Here is a 23,239-nt window from a genome sequence, read left to right as displayed (position 1 = left end):
AATAAGGTTTAAGGACAATTATCAAAGGAATGCCAGGGTGGCTCAGGTTAAGCATCTGCCTCTTAATTTCAGCTCAGGTCGTGGTCTCATGGTTCTTGAGATCAAGCCCTCATGTGGGGCTCTGCACTGAGAGCTCCAGTCTCACGGTTATTGAGATCAAGCCCTCATGTGGGGCTCTGCACTGACAGCAGGGAGCCTGCTTGCGATTCTCTCTCTCCCTCTCCCTCTGCCTCCCCCACTCATGCTCTACCCCTCTCTCAAAATAAATAAACTTTAAAAAAATATATCAGAAACAGGCCAAAATGGATGAAGGGGTCAAAAGGTATAAAGTTATAAAATAAATAAATCCTGCAGATGTAATGTACAGTATGGAGACTATAGTTAATAATATTGTATTGCATATTGAAAGTTGCTAAAAGAATCTTAAAAGTTTTCACTGCAAGAAAAAAATTTTAACTATGTGTAGTGATAGATGTTAACTAGACTTCTTGTGGCCATCATTTTGTACCTTATGCATATATCAAACCATTATGTTGTACTACACCTGAAACTAATGTTATATGTCAACTGTATCTCAAAAATTAAGCCTCTATGAAACATACATATATATATATATGTAAATATAAAACAGCCCAGGTAGATAAGAAGAAAGCCCCTCCCATGACTTAGCATTCATTGATCATTATAACTCTACTATTTATTGAATACTTGTATCAACCTAGCATGATGCTAAGTGCTTTACAGCAGGGGCGGAGAAACATTTTCTGTAAAGGGCCAGATAGTAAATATTTTAGGATTTGCATGCCATATGGTTTCTGTTACAACTACTCAGCTCTGCCTTTGTACCACAAAATCAGCTGGAGAGGATAAGTAAACAAATCGGCGTGGCTGTACTCCAATGAAACTTTTGTTTGCCAAAACAGGTGGCAGGCTGGATTTAGCTCATGGGCTTAGTTTGCTGACCCCTGCTCTGCACTCGTCACATTTCATTCTCTCAGCCATACTGTGAAGTTGGTATAATTGGTCCCAATTCGCAGATGAAGACACTGGGGCTCAGAGAGGGTTGGTAACTTTCAGAGAATCACAGGACAAGTCATTGATAGAGATTGTATTTTAACTCAGACCATCTGCCTTCAAAGCCCACGTTCATCTCTCATGTGCTCTGCCCCTCCTACTGCCCTCAGGTGCACAGTTCAGAGCCCCTGCCTTGTCTAAAGCTAAGTTCATTCCTAAGAGCCCACTTGCCCCCTCTTCAGGTTTGACCTGATTGCCAATGGGGGTGCCTCCTTGACCCTGCACTTCGAGCGAGCCCCATTCATGAGCCAGGAGCGCACCGTGTGGCTGCCATGGAATAGCTTTTACGCCATGGACACCCTGGTAATGAAGACTGAGGAGAACTCCATCCCCAGCTGTGACCTCAGTGGCTTTGTCCGACCAGATCCAATCATCATCTCCTCCCCGCTGTCCACTTTCTTCAGCGCCGCCCCTGGGCAGAATCCCATCGTGCCTGAGACCCAGGTAGGAATGGCAGGTACTAGGGTAGGTCTCTTCAAATCCTACCCTAACCCAAACTGGCTGGCCAACTTCCTCTCACCATATCTCACTCTCTGGGTGGGCCAGAGACTAATATTAAGGGAGAGAGACAAAAAGTAGGAACACAATAGAATTTATGGCCACTGGAGAGACAACTGAATCTCTCCTATATCTTCCAGATGTTTCCAGATAGTCATTCAAGACTTTGGCAGTCAACGGAGCTTTTAATAAAATAAAAAAACAATATACATATGTGCAACCCACCTGCAAATTGCATTTTTATTCCTGTTAGTCACAGAGATACACGATAAGAGGCACTTTAATGATCTACATCAGTGTTAGGACAGAGGGCATATTACATTATTGCCTCCCTGTTGCTTTATACCAATTGTCACTGGAAGTTGCAGGTTCATATAATTACAGCCTCTTGTGGCCTTCTTACATGCAGCTAGCAATAAAGCCTGCTGTTCTTATTTACATCTTTTGCCAACAGTGTGGTTTTTAAAAAGAAACACAACAGTGACCAGGAATAATTATTAATCCAAAAATCATAACCTCAATCCCTTTACTCCATGGTGTAGGATAAAGTTTTGGTTGTTTTTTTTTCTCTCAGTCGTGGGTAGTGGTTCTTGCACCCCACATAAGGCATGATGCTTTGTGAGGGCAGCAGCAGACAGGCAGACTCAGGGTTGTGAGCAGCCCACCTGCCCAGGGATCACTGGATGAAGCATGTCTCGTGTCCACCCTATGTTTCCACTCCAGGTTCTTCATGAAGAAATTGAGCTCCCTGGTTCCACTGTGAAGCTTCGCTACTTGAGCTCCAGGACCGCAGGCTATAAGTCTCTGTTGAAGATCACCATGACCCAGTCCACGGTGCCCCTGAATCTTATCAAGGTTCATCTGATGGTAGCTGTAGAGGGTCACCTCTTCCAGAAGTCATTCCAGGCCTCTCCCAACCTGGCCTACACCTTCATCTGGGATAAGACAGATGCATATGGCCAAAGGGTTTACGGACTCTCTGATGCTGTTGGTATGTTTCAGTTTCAACTCCTTATTGATCCTTGGATTTAGTCATGCATTAATTTGATCAATATTGAGTTCCTAATATGTGCCACGCACTATCCCAGTAGATAGGGATGCATTGGTCAGTAAGATAGACAAGAGTCCTATTTCATGGACCTTCTGTACTAGTGGGGGATCAAGATAATAAACACAGACTGAACAAGAAAATATCAAGCAGTGATAAGTGCTAATATTAAAGTAAAAATAATTTACTGGGAAGGAGGAGCAACTGTGGGTGGGCATTCAGGGAAGACTTCTTGGCAGGTGACCCTTCAGCAGAGGCTTGAATGGCAAGAAGGAGCCATGTGAACATCAGGAACAAAGCATTATCTTTCTGGCAGAAAAAGTGAGAAGACTAAGGTGTGTTTGAAGGACAAAGAGAAGGGCAGTGTGGCTGGAATGTATGGACAAGGAGAATATTCAAGATAGGGGAAAGAGGTGGGCAGGAGCTAGATCATGTTCCCAGAATGCATCAGGAGAATCAGAAGATGGAGGGGGTGTGAAAGCCACGTGCTGTGTTTCAAGCTGTGCCTTTTAGGGAATAGCTTAACTGCCCACTGATGAAAGATTACCATAAGAGAAGGGTCTGTTGGTTACCAATCTCTGAAAAGTTGTGAGCTGAGATTGATATCAACATACCTAGTGTCTTTTCCTACTTGTGGAAGTCTGGGTGGGATTAATTAAAATCCAGAATCCTGTATTTTCTTCACCACTAGTCTTGTGATTTCCAAGAACTATAATAAGTTACCAAAATAAGAAACCAGCAAACTTAGAAATTTTCATGGTAGTTGGAAGCCAGTGTTTGTCAGACACTCCTTTTGTGCAGAGCACTGAGCTAAAATCCTTTGTATGTCAATAACTTTATCAGGGAGGCACTCTCATAACCCCCATTGTGCAGTAGGACATGAGGGAGAGGGTAAGTAAGATGCCTAACGTCATGTACCTAGCAGGTTTCACATGCTCAGGGTATGGCCCTAGTAGTCTGCCTCATCAGCAAAGGGAGTTATTAACTTCATAAAAGATAGTAATGTTATTGAACTAACTAGTGCATTTACTATAAAGTAGCTAATCAAATATTATACCAGCCTTTACCAATATCAAAAAAATATCCAACATCAAAACGTAGATGCAGTATTATAATGCACCCCCATGTATCTAGCTTCTGACATTATCAAGTCCATCCTTTCATCCACCTCCCTGCTTCCAATGACTTTCTGAAGGAAGTCTCAGATATCATATAAATTCATCCATAATATTTCACAATGTATCTCAAAAACACACTATAAAAGCATGACAACAATATAATTATCACAATTTTTAAATGATTACTTCTTAATATCTTTAAATAGCCCATTATTCAATATTTCGATTGTCTTATGAGTATCATAAAATATTAGTGCTTTGTTTGAGTCGGAATCCAAATAAGATCCACCTTTTGCAATTTTGATTTCTCTTAAATTTCTTTAATCTATGGTTTTCCCGTCTATCTCTAGCTCTTTTTTTAAGTTCTATATTTTATTTTGGACAAAGTGCATTATTTGTCTGTAGAATTTTCCATAGTCTAGTTTATTTTCTGATTGCACCCCTGTGGCTGTTTAATGTCTTCCTTTGTTCTGTTATCTCCTGTAAACTGAGAGTTGAGACTCGAGGCTTTTTCAGGTTCAGGTTTGATTTTTTTTTTTTTATCTGAGGTATAATTGACATGCAACATTGTATTAGTTTCAGGTGTACAACATGATTCCATATTGGTATATATTGGGTGCAATATATACACAAATCTAGTTAACATCCATCACACAGATTGTTACGAATTTTTTTTCTTGTGATGAGAACTTTTAAGATCTACTTTCTTAACTTACAATATGCAATACAGTATTATTAACTATAGTCACCATGCCACACATTATATCCCCAACACTTATTTATTTTATTACTGGAAATTTGTACCTTTGACTCCCTTCACTCATTTCTTTCACCTCCCACCTGCTGCCTCCAGCAAGACCCAATCTAACTCTATATCTGTGAGCTTTGTTTTATTTTTTTTTGGATGATTCTACATCGAAGTGAAATCATACAGTATCTGTCTTTTCTCTAACTTATCTAATTTAACATAATGCCTTCAAGGTCCAACCCTGTTTCCCAAATGGCAAAATATCACTCTTTTCTGTGGCTGAATAATACTACACACACACACACACACACACACACACACACACACATTCTTTATCCATTCAGCCGTTATTGGGCACTTAGACTATTTCCATATCTTAGCTATTGTAAATAATGCTGCAATGAACATGGGGTGCAGATATCTTTTTGAGTTTGTGTTTTCATTTTCTTTGGATAGATACCCAGAAGTGAAATTGCTGGGTCATATGGTAGTTCTATTTGTAGTTGTTTTTTTTTTTTTTTTTTGGAAGAACCTCCATACTGTGTTCCATAGTGGCTGCACCAATTTACATTTCCACCAGCAGTGCACAAGAGTTCCCTTTATTCCACATCTCCACCGGTACTTGTTATTTCTTGTCTTTTTGATAACAGCCATTCAGACAGGTATGAGATGGTATCTCATTGTGGTTTTGATTTGCAATTCCCTGATAATTAATGAAGTTGAGCATCTTTTCATGAACATCTTGGCCTTCTCCATGTCTTCTTTGGAATGTGTGTTCAGATCCTTTGCCCATTTTTTCATTGGATTATTTGCCTTTTTGCTATGGAGTTGTATGAGTTCTTTATATATTTTAGATATTAACTCCTTATCAGATATATGATTTGCAACTATTTTTTTCCTATTCAGTAGGTTGTCTTTTCATTTTGTTGATTATTTCCTTTGTTGTACAGAAGCATTTTAATTTTTTTTAATTTTTTTTAATGTTTATTTATTTTTGAGAGAGAGAGGAACAGAGTGTGAGCAGGGGATGGGGAAAGAGAGAGGGAGACATAGAATCTGAAGCAGGCTCCAGGCTCTGAGCTGTCAGCATAGAGCCGGGTGTGGGGCTCGAACTCACCAGGAGATCATGACCTGAGCTGAAGTCGAACATTCAACTGACTGAGCCACCCAGGCACCCCATCACAGAGGCATTTTAATTTGATGCAGTCCCACTTGTTTATTTTTGCTTTTTGTTGGCTGTGCTTTTGGTGTCAAATAAAAAAATTTTTACTAAGACCGACGTCAAGGAGATTACGCCCTGTGTTTTCTTCTAGGAGTTGTATGGTTTCAGGTCTTAAATTCAAGTCTTTAATCCATTTTGCATTAATTTTTGTGTATGGTGTAAGATGGTGATCCAGTTTCATTATTTTTCACATGGCTGTCCAGTTTTCCCAACACCATCTATTGAAGGGACTGTCTTTTCCCTGTTGTATATTCTTGGCTCCTTTGCTTTAAATTAATTGGCCATATATGTATGGGTTTATTTCTGGGCTCTCTATTTTGTTCTATTGACCTGTGTGTCTGTTTTCATGCCCACACTATACAGATTTGATTACTATAACTTTGTAATATAGTTTTAAATCAGGGAGTGTAATGACTCTAGGTTTGTTCTTTCTCAAGATTGCTTTGACTACTTGGGGTCTATTGCAGCTTGATACACATTTTAGGATTGTTTGTTCTATTTTTGTGTTTCTGTTCTGTGCCACTGGAATTTTGTTAGGGATTGCAATGAATCCATAGATTGCTTTGGGTAGTGTGGGCATTTTAATGATGTTAATTATTCTAATTCATGAGCACAGAATATATTTCCATTTATTTGTGTCTTCTTCAATTTCTTTCATCAGTGTTTTATAGTTTTCAACATATAGGTCTTTCACCTCCTTGATTAAATTAATTCCTGAGTATTTTATTCTCTATTTTTTTTTTCAGCAGGACAACTAGATAGGTGGTACTGTTGTCTCCCATCAGGAGGCACCTAATGTCATCTTGTTTATCCTTTTGTGATTTCAGAGGCCACTGATGCTCATTACCTAGATCCATTAGGTCATTAAGAATTGCAAAGTCATATTTTAATTTTTTCATTGCTTTTCCATTTATTAGCTACAATACTTTTACATGGAGATATTCTCTCATTAACTACTTGGTTATAGGAGGTAGAGTTCAAATAAGAAAGAAGAAATAAATTCTTGATTGTTTGCCTTTATATACTGTTTTCAATATAATAAGTTTGTTCTCTAACAGTGGCAAATTAATTTTCTAATACCATTATGAACTCATAGAATAAAATGTGTCTAATATGTTTCAATCCATTGAAGTTATTATCTCTACTGAGGGTCAAACTATCCCATCTTTGGTCAGTGGGACACTCTTCAAGCTGACTCCCTATCTTTTGACATAACCCTAGGAGATTTTGATTTCTTCCTTGCTATCTGGTATGATAAAATACCCTAGTCTCATCTTGTTCATTTCTTGCTCCAGCCATTTCTTCAAGGAGCCCTGCCTGATTTCCTTTTAATGAGAAATAATATTTCAAGATCACAAGCTAGGCACTAGAAATTCTCTTTGCCACTGATTTGGTTGTTGTTTCTTGGAATTTTCAGAGAACAAGTTAAGAAATATATGTGGGGTTTTTTTTAATAAAATGTATCTCCAATTCATATTGATGCTCCTATATCTCAGGATTTAAAAGAAGCTGTGGAGAATCCCCAAAGGTGACACACATAGTTAAGAATTTAATGTAGTAGGAATAGCAATAATAACAGTGCCTCATATTTCTAAAGCAATGTTGCAATTAAAAATGTATGGCATCTTGGCATTTTGTCTCATTTATCCCTACTACATCTCTCTGAGAAATTGAGGTTTCACTTGCTCTGTTTTACACATGGGAAAACAGAGCCACGAGGAAGTGTGAGCTGGAGCAGAGTTAGAACTGAAGTCCTTCATCTCCCACCTCCCTCTCCCATTTGTCCATGTGGCAAATGTAGGATTTTTACAGTCTTTGGATTCTGTTCCCCACTGAATTGTCACATAATTGGCAGGCTTTGTCCCCATGCCTGCCTTGCCTGGCACTCTCTGGAATCCTGAGTGATCATACAAAGAGCTTTAACTTATACAAGCTGTTGCCTACAGAATCTCCTTATAAATGAGCCACTATGCTTCCATAGGCCTTCCTCCTAGTGAGCGAGAATAAATAACATAGAATATGATAAATTCATGCCGTGAACACCAGGCTGAAAGAAACAGTCTCCTGTCCATCTATAAAGGAGAGTTGTATTTCGTTTTTAAATGATTCTTCTCCTTCCACATCACTAGGGTCATATTTTGAAAGCCAGCTGTTCATTGGAAAAGTCTTTCTATCCCTACAGAATACTACTGTGTAAGTTTCAAGGTTGAGTTCAGCTTGAAATCTGAATTTAATATTGTGTGGAATCACAAGGAGAAAAAGCAATTAACCCACCTCCTTCAGTGGGCTTTTGGAAAGGAATCTGTATTACCATGAACATGTGTTTCTCATTCCAGCATGAAAGCTTTGGAGTAATCAAGTAAACTCTCTTTTCTCCATTCTGCCCCACCCACTTTTATCTTTCAGTATCTGTTGGGTTTGAATACGAGACCTGCCCCAGTCTAATACTGTGGGAGAAAAGGACAGCCCTCCTTCAAGGATTCGAGCTAGACCCTTCCAACCTCGGTGGCTGGTCCCTGGACAAACATCACATTCTCAATGTTAAAAGTGGTATGTGGGCACATTTACTTTCCCAAATACATCCTGATCTCCCCTCCGGAAACTTCTCGGCAGCCTTGACATTTAAGTGGTGGCCCCTCCCCTTCCTTAGCATTTTTCATCAAATGTCCAAAACACTCATAGGTTTTCCCACCTTCTCCTTTTAAATGTCAAAGAATCTTAGGCTGTTTTTCCCAGACCATCTGCCTTAGTGTACCTCACAATTCTTCTTCAGTTATCCCTACAGGCAATATCTTAGCCTTGGGGTTCAGCCACTCCCTTACAGCATCATGAGGAAATAGGCAAGTTCTCCAAAGATCAAAGTTTCCTACTATTTCTCTTCTCTCTGCCACTGCCCCTCACCCTCAGTAAGCCAATAGAAGTATCCTCCCCAGAGGGTTGCAGTAACTGTCCCCATTTCCTGCTCCCCAGGAATCCTACACAAGGGCACTGGGGAGAACCAGTTCCTGACCCAGCAGCCTGCCATCATCACCAGCATTATGGGCAATGGCCGCCGACGAAGCATTTCCTGTCCTAGTTGCAATGGCCTTGCCGAAGGCAACAAGCTACTGGCCCCAGTAGCTCTTGCCGTTGGAATTGATGGGAGCCTCTTCGTTGGAGACTTCAATTACATCCGGCGCATTTTTCCTTCTCGAAATGTGACCAGCATTTTGGAGTTACGGTAAGTGGCCACACAGAAAACCTTCCTTTGCTCTATTGTTCCCATTGCTACAAAACTTCCCTGGGCAAATGATGGCTGAATTGGGGGTTCTCCAGAGAATATATATCCCACAAAATGGGCTGAGCTTCAAAACCTAGGCCTGTAATCAAATAATAGTTGGGGAAATTCTTTTTGAATCTATAAAACACCACACACATATTGGATACAATTGTTAACACCTGACTTACAAACAAACAAGGGTGAAAGCTTTAGGTCATAGTGCTTGGTGTGGGACCTGTGTAGCTGTACTTGTAAATACAAGAATCCACACAAGAATCTCCACACAAGAATCTGATACATACCAAACAATGAAAGAACCACTACTTCAAGCTGTTCATCTGTTTCAGTGGTTTCTAAAGTGACACTTCTTAAAAATACAGACTCCTGGAGCCCACCCCAGAGCACTGATTCAGTAAGCCTAGAGATGAGCCAAGGCAGTTTTTATCTTTGACAAGCTCTGTAGAAGATGGTGATGTACATGAGAGTTTGAGAACCACTAATGTTCATTTACTAATTCAAATGTTTATATTTTGTGCCTCTATGTACTACCTTTCTATAAATTCTCTGGGTCTTTGCACATTCACTAGGATATGACTTAGAATTACTGCATAGTCCTTGCTAGTTAATTTCTGGCCACACCTGGTAGATTCCTCCTGGTCATTGCTTGCTACTAACTCTGAAGTCCAGATTCCTCTGTGCTGGATGAAAGTTCTTATAAACTCTCTTCCCAGCAAAGTTGACTCCAGGCCCTAAAACCTAGAAAGTGATGTGTAAGTGGAGGGATAAATGAATTCTATAAATAAGGGACAAAATACTTGGTGAATGTATACCATGTGCCAAGGACTATCTGTTAGGACATGAGGGAGAGGGTAGGAACAAGCAAAGCCCTAGCTGTTGTATTTATGATTTTATAGGAAACTTCACACCAATTCATGTGGACAAATTTAAAAAATGATAATGCTTTAAGGAAAACCTAACAGGGTAATAATTAGGGACTACTGTGTGGAGTAGGAAGGATAAGGAAGCTACATAAGATAGTTAGGGAACATCTGAGATGTGTCATCTGAGATAGGGCCTAAATGATGAGGTCAGCCATGTGAAGATCTGGGGGAAAGTATTCCAGGGAGAGAGAAGTTGTGCAAAAGCCCTAATATCAGGCAATAATCTGGTTTACTTAAGGGATTGACAGAGTCCAATATGGTTGCATGGTGGTAAGCTCAGAAGGAAGTGTTTCAGAGGTCAGTGAGGTCAGTAGGGGATCAATGCTTCAGCATCTTACGGACCTTGTTGACAAGTGTAAATTATATTCTTATTACAATGGACAGCTGTTGGAGGTTAAAGTAGAAAGTACAGTAGAGTTGACATGATCTTATTGCCTTTTTAAAGATTATTCTGGCCATTGTGTAGATGAATGGACTGTAGGGGTGCAAGAGTGGAAGCAGAGAAGCCCACAGGGAAGCTGTAATAGCTGACCAGGGTCTGGGTGATGGTGATGTAGACTAGAGGGGTAGCAGGGGAGAAAAGGAAGTATTCCAACTGGGATATATTTTCAAAGTAAATGTGATGGGAATTGTTCATGGATCAGGGGTAAGAAATGGAAAAAAAGAAAAAGAAAAAAAGAAGAAGAATCAAGGATTATGATGAGCATCTTGACCTGAGCAACCAAGGAGGTGGTGGTGCTTTCTAAAGTAGCCTCAGCTACCATGTGAAGGACTTAGAAGAAGCCACAGGTTGCACTTGCATTGTAGTGGCCCCTTCTGAGAGAGAGATCAGTGGTTAGACCATCAGCAAGTACTGCTGACTATTCCTGGGACCTGAGACTGTGCCAAGCACTGGGCGGTTAAAAAAGAGAGAGAGAGAGAGGAGAAAACCCCAGCTTCACCCCCAAGAAGGTTACAGATTCAGTGATCCAGTAGGCATTTACTGAACATAATGTGAGCCAAGCATGTGCTGGGCTCTAAAGGTCTAGAAGGGGATGAAACACAAGGCTCAAAGAGCACCCATTTGAAGATGACAGATGGGAACCTAGGCAAGTAGAGACAATTCAGGATGAGTATTGTAGAAGAACCAACAACCACCCATCATGGAAGTAAAGAAGGGGAAGTCATGGGGTAGACTAGAAGAGTATAATAAGCAAAAGATAAACAGTGAGAGGAGAAGGAGACAAATAGATAATCCTCAAGCTGTCAAATTGCCAATCAGACAAACCACATTTTCTAGAGCTACCCAACTAGGTCCCCTTCCCAAGATGTTCATTTCCCTTTTTATCCTAGGAGAGTCCTTTTCTCAGGAATCCCATTGGCAGTGGAGAGCCATGGCAGGAGGCAGGGAAGGGAGTGAAGGTAGCATTCTGCTTTTCCATGAGGGTTGCAATTTTAAATCTGACATTTATAACCAACTCTCCATTGTCTGGCCCTTACTTCTTTGTCATGGGTCTAGGTGCTCAGAGCTAAATCAGCACTTGCCTACTACATTCCCACCTCCAAACCTGGACTCATGCTACTTGCTCTACTTAAAATACTTTGTCTAATCAGCCTCATCATGTCCATCTTTAATGCTCATTTTGAAGGTCCCCTCTCCATGAAGCCTGACCTCTCTAGCAGAAATAATTCTCACCCTCCTCTGGGTCACTTAACTCTAATTTTCCACAAAAGTGACCCCATTTATTGCCTTGTTTTTCAGTTATTTCCATGTAAGTCTTCTAGGGTCCTAGTGTGTGAACTTCCATAGCACAGGTACCTTTGGCATCTCTGCCCCTTGATACCTAGAGCAATGCCTTGTCCACACTGGGGGCTTAAGGCACATTTCTTGAGTTAAAGGAGACACAGACCATTGTCCTCCTTTCTTGGAATCTGTCCTTGATTCTAGGTCTCTCAATTTGTAGAGGCCACAACATTAATGATAACAGCTAAGGGCCCACTCAGAGCAGCACACCACACCCACATGGTGACATTAAGGACAGCTGGAGGGAGTGTAACTATCAATTTCCCTCAATAGCTGTGTGGTTTCTTTTTCCGTTTTAACTGCTTTAGACTTGTTCTTGCTTTCATCAGCCAGGTATCCAGAGACGATTAGAAGTTAAGCTTTTACAAGAATACTGGTTTGATTTTTCTTTTCTTCCCACCACATAACTGAAAACTAAGGGCTTTCAATCCCCTCTCTTCAAAAACAGTAACCAGGGGAGGGAGGGAGGAGGGGAAAGAGACCTGTCTTGCTTATGTCTTTTCTCCATTGTGAGTTGGCAGCTAAATGATTTAGTTTCAGGATTCAGTGCCCATCCGTATCTCACTTACCCACCCAGATCTAAGCATCTGAGTCAGAATTTTATATAAATGTTCCCACGGTTCCTTCTCTCTTCCTCCTTCCTTTGTCTATACAAAAACATACAGGGGCAGAGTTCTACGCACTTGGAAAACTTCTAATGTTAGAAAGAGCCTTATTCTTACGTAAAATGGTTATCATTTGTATGCTGCAGTTCCACCAGCATTCAAGACATTTTCATCATGCACTTCCCCAAAAAGCCTGATACCCCACTTTTAGTGGCATATTCCCTTTCTTATAACTACACACACTCCAGGTAATCCTTAGAAACCCCCAGCCTTAGAGAGTAAATTTGTCAGTGACTAACACCTTAGAGTGAATTTCTGACACAGAAAAATCTTTCTTCCTCCTCAATTGAGAACATCTTTGGAATTGGATCCCAATATAAGGCAATAAATTATAAGGTATGGGACAGTGTCTCTCTGCCTTGTCTTAACTTGGCCTCTTGTGCTAAACATAAGAATCTCACACTTTCCATAATTTTTGAAATACTAAAAAACTTTTTATTTTCCAAATATAAAATTATGTTGTGATACGAAAAATGCTTTTGTTACCCAACTAAAACACTTTCCCATGCTGAGATTCTTTTTTTATATATCCAAGTTAGTTAACATATAGTGTAATAATGATTTCAGGAATAGAATTTAGTGATTCATCACTTACATATAATACCCACCACTCATCCCAAAAAGTGTCCTCCTTAATGCCCCTTGTCCATTTAGCCCATCCCCCAACCTAAAACCCCTTCAGCAACCCTCAGTTTGTTCTCTGTATTTAAGAGTCTCTGATGGTTTGTCCTCCTGTTTTTATATTATTTTTGCTTCCCTTCCCTTATGTTCATTCGTTTTGTATCTTAAATTCCACATATGAATGAAGTTGTATGGTATTTACCTTTCTCTGACTAATTTTGCTTAGCATAATACATTCTAGTTCCATCCACATTGTTGCATATGGCAAGAGTTCATTCTTTTTGATCACCAAGTAATATTCCATTGTGTGTGTGTGTGTATGTGTGTGTGTGTGTGTGTGTGTGCTGTATATATATATATATATATATATATATATACAGCACACACACACACACACACATATATATATATATACATATATACATGTATATATACAACACACACACATACCACATTTTCTTTATATATTTATCACTTGATGGATATCTGGGCTCTTTCCATACTTTGGCTATTATTGATACTGCTACTATAAACATTGGGGTATGTGTGCCCCTTTGAAACAGCACTTCTGTATCCTTTGGATAAATACCTAGTAGTGCACTTGCTGGGACATAGGGTAGTTCTATTTTTAATTTTTTGAGGAACCTCCATACTGTTTTCCAGAGTGGTTGTACCAGTTTGCATTCCCACCATCAGTTCAAAAGTGTTCCTCTTTCTTCACATCCCCGCCAACATCTGTTGTTGCCTGAGTTGTTAATTTTAGCCATTATGACAGGTGTGAGGTGGTATCTCATTGTGGTTTTGCTTTGTATTTCCCTGGTGATGGGTGATGTTGAGCATTTTTTCATGTGTTCTGTTAGCCATCTGGATGTCTCCTTTGGAAAAGTGTCTATGTCTTTTGCCCATTTCTTCACTGGATTATTTGTTTTTGGGGTTTTTGGTGGGGGTGTTGAGTTAGATAACTTCTTTATAGATTTTGGATACTAACCTTTTATCTGATGTTATTTGCAAATATCTTCTCTCAATCTATCGGTTGCCTTTTAGTTTTGCTGATTGTTTATTTTGCTGTGCAGAAGCTTTTTATCTTGATGAGGTCCCAATAGTTCATTTTTGCCTTTGTTACCCTTGCCTCCAGAGACATGTCAAGTAAGAAGTTGCTGCAACCAAGGTCAAAGAGATTGTTGTCTGTTTTCTCCTCTAGGATTTTGATGGCTTCCTGTCTTACATTGAGGTCTTTCATCCATTTTGAGTTTATTTTTGTGTATGGTGTAAGAAAGTGGTCCATTTTCATTCTTCTGCATGTCACTGTCCAGTTTTCCCAACACCATTTGCTGAAGAGACTTTTTTCCTTTGGATATTCTTTCCTGCTTTGTCAAAGATTAGTTGGCCATACATTTGTGGGTCCATATCTGGGTTCTCTATTCTGTTGCATTGATCTCTGTGTCTGTTTTTGTGCCAGTACCATACTGTCTTGATGATTATAGCTTTGTAATACAGCTTGAAGTCAGGGAGTGTGATGCCTCCAGCTTTGGTTTTCTTTTTCAGGATTGCTTTGGCTATTTGGGGTCTTTTGTTGTTCCATACAAATTGTAGGATTATTTGTCCTAGCTTTGAGAAGAATGCCAGTGCAATTTTGATTGGGATTGCATTGAATGTGTAGATTGCTTTGGGTAGTATTGACATTTTAACAATATTTGTTCTTCCAATCCATGAGCATTGAATGTTTTTCCATTTGTGTGTGTGTGTGTGTGTGTGTGTGAGAGAGAGAGAGAGAGAGAGAAAGAGAGAGAGATCTTCAATTTCTTTTATAAGCTTTCTATAGTTTTCAGTGTATAGATTTTTTACCTCTTTGGTTGATTCCTAGGTATTTTATGTTTTTTTTTTGGTGCAGTTCTAAATGGGACTGATTCCATGATTTCTTTCTGCTGTTTCATTATTGGTGTATAGAAATGCAACCTATTTCTGTACATTGATTTTATATCCTGTGATTTTGCTGAATTCATAGATCAGTTGTAGCAGTTTTTTGTCGGAGTCTTTTGGGTTTCCACATAGAGTATCATGCTGTCTGAAAAGAGTGAGAGTTTGATTTCCTCCTTGCCAGTTTGGATGCCTTTTCTTTCTTTGTGTTGTCTGATTGCTGAGGCTAGGACTTCCAACACTACGTTGAATAACAGTGGTGAGAGTAGACATCCTTGTCGTGTTCCTGACCTTAGGGGGAAAGCTCTTGGTTTTTTCCCTTGAGGATGATATTTGCAGTGGTCTTTCATATATGGCTTTTATGATCTTGAGGTATGATCCTTCTGTCCCTCCCATGCTGAGATTCTGATGGTACTATTGATGTGGATCAACAGCAATAGCTTTATCAGGGAAGATCTTCATGGAAGGGAATTGTCCAGGCCAGATGTATTAGTGATAGAGAGGGAAGAATCACAAGAGAATGGGAGCCTAAGAAAGAGGGCAAGAGCAGCAGAAGTTAGAAGAAAGCTTCACCAAAGATAAGCTTTGCCTGAGAATTTCAATGAGAAAAGACCCTTCTTGATACAGGCATAGAATGATAGGGAGGAATATAAAGTTCTAGTTATATGCTTTCCCTGTGTGATCAGGCTATAAATACCAAAGTCAGGAAACAAAATATAACATATCACCCCTACCCAGAATAACAATAACAACAATATCCCCATAAAATTTGGGGCAGTTCTTGGCACTGTTTTCAAAGTCCTTTACCAAAGGCAGGTCCATGTTTCATGGGGACTAAATCTTAACATAACTTTGAATGAAATGTAGTATTATTTAGGATGAAAAAGGAAACCAACAGAAATTGCACATTTTGAAAAGCTGATAATTAGTGCAAACATCACAAAATCCAGATGAATTACCTAAAATGTTTTATTAAGTAACCACTATTACACTTCCATGATACTTGTTTTCCTACACTTTTTGGCTGCATAGTTTTTGATTGTCTTTTAATATGACAATGATTTTGTAATGTCATTACCTATAAAAAGAATAGAGCAATATTCAGTCTTTCCTCTGGCATAGCTATAGTCAAGATTTGTTTCAGATTATTGATAAGTTAGTAAATGTTTCATGTCTACAACTGATTACTGGTGATGTTATGAACATTGTTAGAGTTGTAAAATTTGGAAAAATCTTTATCAGGCTTCTTTAATAATATTTCTGTGCATTTCAGGTTTCCTTGTACAGTGAATAATCTAAATAGTCTTTGAGTTGACACTCATTAACCAGCCTGTCACTGATGTCCTGGTAATAGTGAAATATTCTGTGTAAGTCTTTAGGGCACTAGTGTATAAGCTTCTGTAGAGCAGACACCTTTGGCATCTTTGCCCCTTGATGCCTGGAACAGTTTCTGGTCCACATCAGGGGCTCAGGACACACTGCTTGAGTTAAAGAAGCCATGCAACAGTGTCCTCCCTTTTGTTGGAATCTGTCCTTGATCCCATGTCTCTCAAGTTGTGGAAGCCATAACATCAATGGAATGAGCTAAGGCCCCCACTTGGAGCAAGCCACACCACACCCATTTGGTGACATTGGGCATTACACTTCCAGTAATAATGCTTAGTGAGTCTGAACAATAGGGCAGAGGCTTTCCTGAAAGCCATTCCTATACCAGAATCACTAGCAGTAATCTTTTTTTTTTTAACGTTTATTTATTTTTTAGACAGAGAGAGACAGAGCATGAACAGGGGAGGGGCAGAGAGAGGAGACACAGAATCTGAAACAGGCTCCAGGCTCTGAGCTGTCAGCACAGAGCCCGACGCGGGGCTCGAACTCACGGACCGTGAGATCATGACCTGAGCTGAAGTCAGATGCTCAACCGACCAAGCCATCCAGGCGCCCCAACACTAGCAGTAATCTAACTAGATAATGAAAGGACCACATATGAGCCACATAAGCATGTCCCCCTAAAACTAATTAAGCATATTAATTAACTAATTAACACATAAGCATGTCCCCCCTAAACTGAATTTATCCCAGCTAACTTCTCTTTCATTAGAACTGAAACAAACAAACTGTGGCCACTCCAATACCACCCTATTCTGTGGCACAGAGGGAGTTGGAAGGGAAGGAGGCAACAGTCTCAAATGTTGATGAGCTAAGCCATCTCACTTCTTGAATCTGAGACACCACTCTGCCCTTGAAGGCTGTGCCTAAAGGGTTTGCATTATTGAGGGATAGACACAAAGCCTTGGCCTGTCCTTTGTATGTAAGGCACCTGTGCTGATCTACATCGATTGACTCAATGCCATTATTTTGGTTTGTTGGCTACTAAGTACCCATGCTGCCAATGGCCTTGGACTGGAATAGTGGTGACCTCAGTTGGTCTCCAAAGCTCATATCCATATGATCATTTGGACTGTACACTCAGTGACTTGGTCTGCCACTCCTGCCCTTCTCCTTTCCCCAGCATAGATATTATATTAATCAACTTAAAGCACATGTTCTTAGGAAAGAAGTAGGTCAGGTCTGCAGACCCAAATCCCATCCAGTCTTTTCACAAAATCTTGACTAAAACACTGGAATTGATATTGCAATAATTAAGAGCCAAATATGACTACCACTGGTGGCAGATAACATTTCACTTTCATTAAGCAATATAAAATAGACGCGAGAATTCCCGGCTGCCACCCTGACACACCAGGCTTTGCAGAATGAATCTTAAATTGCACTATGTCAGTCAGAGCTCAGGAGTTATCAGCATCATTTAATTAACTTTGTTTTTTAACGAAAACTAACACATTGGAATAAAATATAAAAATGTAATCCCTGTGCAAACCCACCACTAATCATGGCCCCTGGCAGAGGCCCAGGCTGCACCTAAGCAGGAATCAGGGCATTAGTTCTCTTTGTCCCTCCCCTGAAGCCTCCTCCCTCAGCCAGGAGGGAAAGAGGGGTTAGAGACTCCTTCCACTTTGGCCTAGAAGTCTCAGGAATGAGAAGCAGTTCTCTTTACTTGAGGCCTTAGCATCTCTCCTCTTTGCCCTAATGTTATTAACTTCTAGCCTCTTTCCTGTTGAAATTGACATGTAATTTTGTTCTTAAAAAATGCTTCAGATCCTCTGTCCCCCTTCTCTCTCTGCTCCTTCCCTTCTCACACATTCTCTCTCAAAAATAAAAATAAACATTAAAATTAAAATTAAAAAAAAGAGCAGCAACACTTTTACCACTTTTCCAAAAAAGAAATGGTAAATGGAGTCTTTGGCTCCAATTATAGAGAATATTAATATCTATGAATTTCATGTATGAATGTTATCTGTAGGAAAGAATGCATACAAGGGGCCCCACACATGCAAATTGAGTTAGGGAGAGGGAAGGTGTCATAGAACAGGAATAGGAAATGGTTGAGACTCTCAGGGTTCAACAGAATGTTTGCCAAACTGCAGATGGATTTGGGAAGAGGCTGTCTTGGATGGTACTGACTCTACCCTGTGATGCACCAATAACATATAGGTGGCACAGGTGGCACCAGGTTCCCTCCCACACCCAGGGCAGACATTACAAATGAGTCCCAGCACTTGTTACAGCTGATTGGCATTTGGCTTCAGAATCCTTCTACTTCTGTGCTCCTGGCAGGCATCACTAATCAATCAGTATTGGCACTCAAGAGGGAAACTATTTGCCATCTTTCATTAGCCAAAAGACATCTTTCACCTGTTGCCACCTGTGTCATGTGACAGCCACATTGCTGGTCAGAGAATTCAAGCATTCTTCTGTAGATTTTTCAATGGCCAGGAAGAGTCCAAAATCAGGGGTGTTCCCCAAGTAATTGAGCCAGGAGCTGTCAGCTAGAAGGGAAAAAAAAGGAAGACGAGTGTCTTTTTTTGGGTCCCTTTATACAAGAAATGAAAATGTTATGTTTGCTTTATCATCAATTCTTCAGCTAACTGTTTGTTCTTTTTCCTTCTGTTTTCTTTCTATAAAGAAATAAAGAGTTTAAACATAGGTAAGACGAAGAACTCTTTCCCATATAATTTGATATGGTTCGTTTGCTTCCTTGTGTTTGCTTTTTGTTTTGTGCTTCTTGTGTAATGTTGTGTATTTTTATGTACCAAATATAGTAACTTTTTTATGTGCTAATTGTGTGTTGTGGATATGATAAGCTTTAGCAATTATGAAATGCAGTCAAAAAGCAACCAAATAAGCTGACAGTAATTAGAATTTCCGGGAGATGCAAGTGCAAGATAATGAACCCTCAGCGAACTTTTATCCTGACTGCTCAGCGCGGTCCATAATTGGGCTAAACAGTTGAGGCAAACTTCTGGCTTTTGTAAATGCTGGACTGGGTTCACAAAAGCTTTAATGAACTGGAAACGGGTCAAAAACTCATTTTCAACTCATTAATGATTTTTTCCCCTGGATATATGGTCATTTAAAAAAAAAACAAGTTAATTGCCAATCTGCTGGTCAGAATGAATCCAACAGTCAGATGCATTGGGAATTTTCATGGAGTTAAATCACTTTTAAGTAGTATGAAGGGTGTAGACCAAGTACTTTTTGTCTAAATAGCCTTTGTCATTCAACTGCTCCAGGTTATCATTTAAAACCATACTGGTGAAATTCACATATGGAGTGTACAACACACATATTTGTGCATATGGCTCTGGGGAGCTTCCCATTACAAAGCTAGGAAAACTCCAGCTTGTCCCAAGGTTGCAATGAAATGGAAGAAAAGTGACCTTTTTATTTAGAAGAAGAGAGAAAAACAAAATAATGTATTTTAATACTCAAGGGAATGTTTCTCCTCACTTCTTGAAATGAAACATGGAAGGGGCTTCTTCCTCATGTTAGGTGAGAATTAGACAAAAATGGAGTCAAGTTGTATAAGATCATCAACTTCAGTGGAAAAGCTATGCGTATGCACCCTCTGCCTCTTCCTCAGGTACTCCCAAACTGGCTGCCTATAGGCACCCCAACTGGGCCAAGCAAAAATAAATCTACAATGCCCTGAAAGGACATCCCAGTTCAAACTCACATACCTCATTTGACCTTCACCATAGCCACAAATGTGGAAGTATGGGCTGTCCATACCTGAGATTCTCTGTAAGAATCTTGGTTGGAGCAAGTATAAGGCCATGGGGAAGAATGAGACCCCAACAAGAACTGACCTCACACCCTTAATTGTCTGCTCTTCTACCAGAGTTTTTGAAAAGGCTCTTTGAATCAGGGTCCCAAGAAAGTCCAGAATTAATTATCTTGCTCACAGATAGGCACAGATGTGCAGTGCCCTGATCCTTCTGCTCATGATGCTAGCCAGCTACTATCATTCGGTAACAAAGTACAGCATCTAATTAAAAAAATAGCATGAAGTTTTCCCTTTCTGCCCTAATTTGTTTTGCATATGTGGATATTCTGTAAAGACTTAATAGCGAAAGAAAGAAAGAAAGAAAGAAAGAAAGAAAGAAAGAAAGAAAGAAAGAAAAAGAAAGAAAAGAAAAGAAGGAGAAAGAGGAAGAGGAAGGAAAGGAAAGGAACGGAAAGGAATGGAACCCTGGTAGCCTACTCTTTTAAACTAGTTATCTAGGCTGGAATTTTAGAAAAACCTTGACTTCTAGTTCAATTATGTGTCTTAATAGCAACCTGAGGAGAAGTTGGAATTAAAGATGGTCTTGACTCACAAATTGTTCCTAAAAATAGCTTCCTAGTTCTTTTCTTCCTTAAATCAAGGAAGAATCCAAATGGGGGTGTTTTAATTAGTAATTTACCAGCTAATGTCTACAGGACAAATGCATCCAACACTATCATCACCCTCACCTTTCCTTCACCTCTTCCATCCCCTTTCTTCCCATAATTCCAAACTACAATTGAGAAATAACTGAAAAACAAAAGGCCTATGCTGATTTTTGGCATGTGGCATCCTAAGGCAGAGAGGCATTCACTGTTTGCAACCTAGAGGTGGTGATTTTAATAACCAGTATAGGAATAGCATGAATACCTATTCTGGTCTCAACCTCCAACAAATGACAGACACTGCAAAGGGAAGAAACTGTAGGGTTTTGAGCCAAAAGGGACATGAGAAATGATCTGATTTCTTCATTATCCAAATAAGCAGTCTAGGACCCAACTCAGCCAAAAGACTTACTTAAGGTCACCATCTGGGTCACACTGAGTTTAGAGTTTCCTGTGGCTTAGTCCTATCCTTATCAGTAACATATAGGGCAGCTAGATGCATGGCAGAGAAAGAGGTCCAGGTCTCTGAGGAATAGTGCCTTCCTATTACGTTTCTCACACACACGTCTAGTGTCACTTAGGGCCCTAGCAGCTCTTCATCCACGTTTGTGACCTCACCATTACATAAAATATTAAAACTGTAACTTCTCCCTCAGTAATATAGATTCTGGATGTGATATCAGCAAAATATAATTTTTTTTAAATGCCAACTTTATTCATATCCACACTGAGAAATAGTAGAGAAGACCTGAGGCTGAGGACTGGGGATTGATCTGGGAGCCTCCCATCAGAAAGTCAGGAAAATTCCAGGTTGCCCTAGTATTAATGATCTAGTGACCTGGAGACATTAAGGAAGCATGGATTAAAAGAAAACCTTGTCTCATGGAAGTGTTCCTCAATCCCACTTGAGAAATATATCAAACCCATGGGGGAAAATAAAGAAGGCTGAAACACACAAAACACTGACACAAAAGCAGGACCAGACTGGGATCTTTTGTACCAGCTAAATGAAGCAATGGTATTTTAGTATGATGGGAAAGGATGAACTCTCTGAATAGCATGAAGAGCTTAGGTCCAATTAAAAGAAATAGCTAAGAGCCATGATATGTTAGAACACTAAGTTGTTATGCTAGATTCTTTCCAGTTCAATAAAGTGGAAAGACACTAGAAACAGAGTCTTACCAGGATTTTTGTCATCTCTTTGAGCCAGTAGACCAGCTGCATAGCCCCCTTCTCATTTCTCTTTCTGCTTCTTCTAAAGCAACAACCCAGCACACAAGTACTATTTGGCAGTAGACCCTGTGTCCGGCTCTCTCTACGTGTCTGACACCAACAGTCGGCGAATCTACCGAGTCAAGTCTCTGAGTGGAGCTAAAGACCTGGCTGGGAATTCAGAAGTGGTGGCAGGGACTGGAGAGCAGTGCTTGCCCTTTGATGAAGCCCGCTGTGGAGATGGGGGGAAGGCTGTGGATGCAACCCTGATGAGCCCTCGAGGTAAAGGTTACAAAAGAAGAAAACCCCTCCTCCAGAATGACCTTGCTACAAGGTTGTCTTTCTTCTTAACTGGAACTGAACTAAGTCCAGGCAGTCACAAATACAGCTTTCTCTACAATAATTTAACTCTGATAGATTGCTTTGGTGTGTGGGTGAGTATTTAAAAAAAATTGTTTATTTGAAGTAAACTTCATCACCCACATATGCTACAAACAGAAAGTGGGTTGGATTGCTCCTGGAGACTTCTGAATGCTGCCAGTCACAGAGTCAGAGGGAAATATTAGCTCCATGAGCCAGAGTGACAGCTGTGTGGGCTGGAGACAGAACAGAGCCCAGTGGGGGGGGCCTCCAACCACTCCCAGATGTTTATGTTAGACAATAGTGTACATATTCATAAGCACAGAGCCTGACATTTTGTAAATGCCCAATAAATGGTAGCAATTAAGAATGGGTATAATTTCCAAGAGTCTGGGATTAGGGGGGAGGTGTTCTTAGAACCAATGGATCTCTGTTGGAAAAGGACCAAAGATACTTAGGGATAAAGACCTATTGATCCTTTGAAGCCCCAATTCTTATTAATATTTTTAGCTATCACTAAAGCATCTAGCAATATGGATTAAGGATGAATGGCCTTGGGCATGGGCACTAGGGTGAAGGTGCCAAAGAAATAGAAGCCACTGTCTGCATCTTACCAGGAGAGTGCTAGAACAGGTGTTCCCCCAGGGCGTACCGAGTAGAGTCAAGGCTTAATTGAGAATGTTTCCTGGAGGATATATTTTGAATTGGAAGTTTGTGACTACAGGAATCATTGTTTCTGAACCTCATTGTTGTAATTAGTTGTGAAGGTTATTCAAGTAATTTACTACCAATAATTTTTCAAGCAATGAACTTGGGAAATAACTTCTTTTCTAAAGAGAGCAGATGCCAAGTTATTTCCCCATTCATTCATTTGCAGTCTTGGTTCATTTGCAGCCCAAAGTTCATTCTTCAATTGGGTGGTAATGTAGCTAGCTAGCACCCTAGTAATTATGCAGATCTCAACAGAGTGCCTATGAGAAAGGGTTTTACCTTAAAAAGCTGAG

General features: G+C 40.0%; 1 protein-coding gene across 1 annotated transcript in view; it reads left to right on the top strand.

Moving 5' to 3' along the window:
- The window catches only part of TENM2 (teneurin transmembrane protein 2), a gene marked incomplete at its 5' end in the record, with an annotated part of 375,214 nt that overhangs the window by 296,313 nt on the left and 55,662 nt on the right, over nt 1-23,239 (top strand). The window contains 6 exons of the mRNA XM_049648903.1: nt 1,257-1,518; nt 2,296-2,563; nt 8,115-8,258; nt 8,679-8,928; nt 18,919-18,939; nt 21,925-22,157. Of these exons, the coding sequence (XP_049504860.1) occupies nt 1,257-1,518; nt 2,296-2,563; nt 8,115-8,258; nt 8,679-8,928; nt 18,919-18,939; nt 21,925-22,157 (1,178 nt within the window). The remainder of the gene's footprint in view (nt 1-1,256; nt 1,519-2,295; nt 2,564-8,114; nt 8,259-8,678; nt 8,929-18,918; nt 18,940-21,924; nt 22,158-23,239) is intronic.

This window comes from Panthera uncia (genome assembly GCF_023721935.1).
Source record: "Panthera uncia isolate 11264 chromosome A1 unlocalized genomic scaffold, Puncia_PCG_1.0 HiC_scaffold_17, whole genome shotgun sequence".
In the NCBI taxonomy this organism is placed as follows: Eukaryota; Metazoa; Chordata; class Mammalia; order Carnivora; family Felidae; genus Panthera; species Panthera uncia.
Note: the sequence above shows the minus strand (reverse complement) of the source record. Positions and strands in the feature narration are given on the sequence as shown.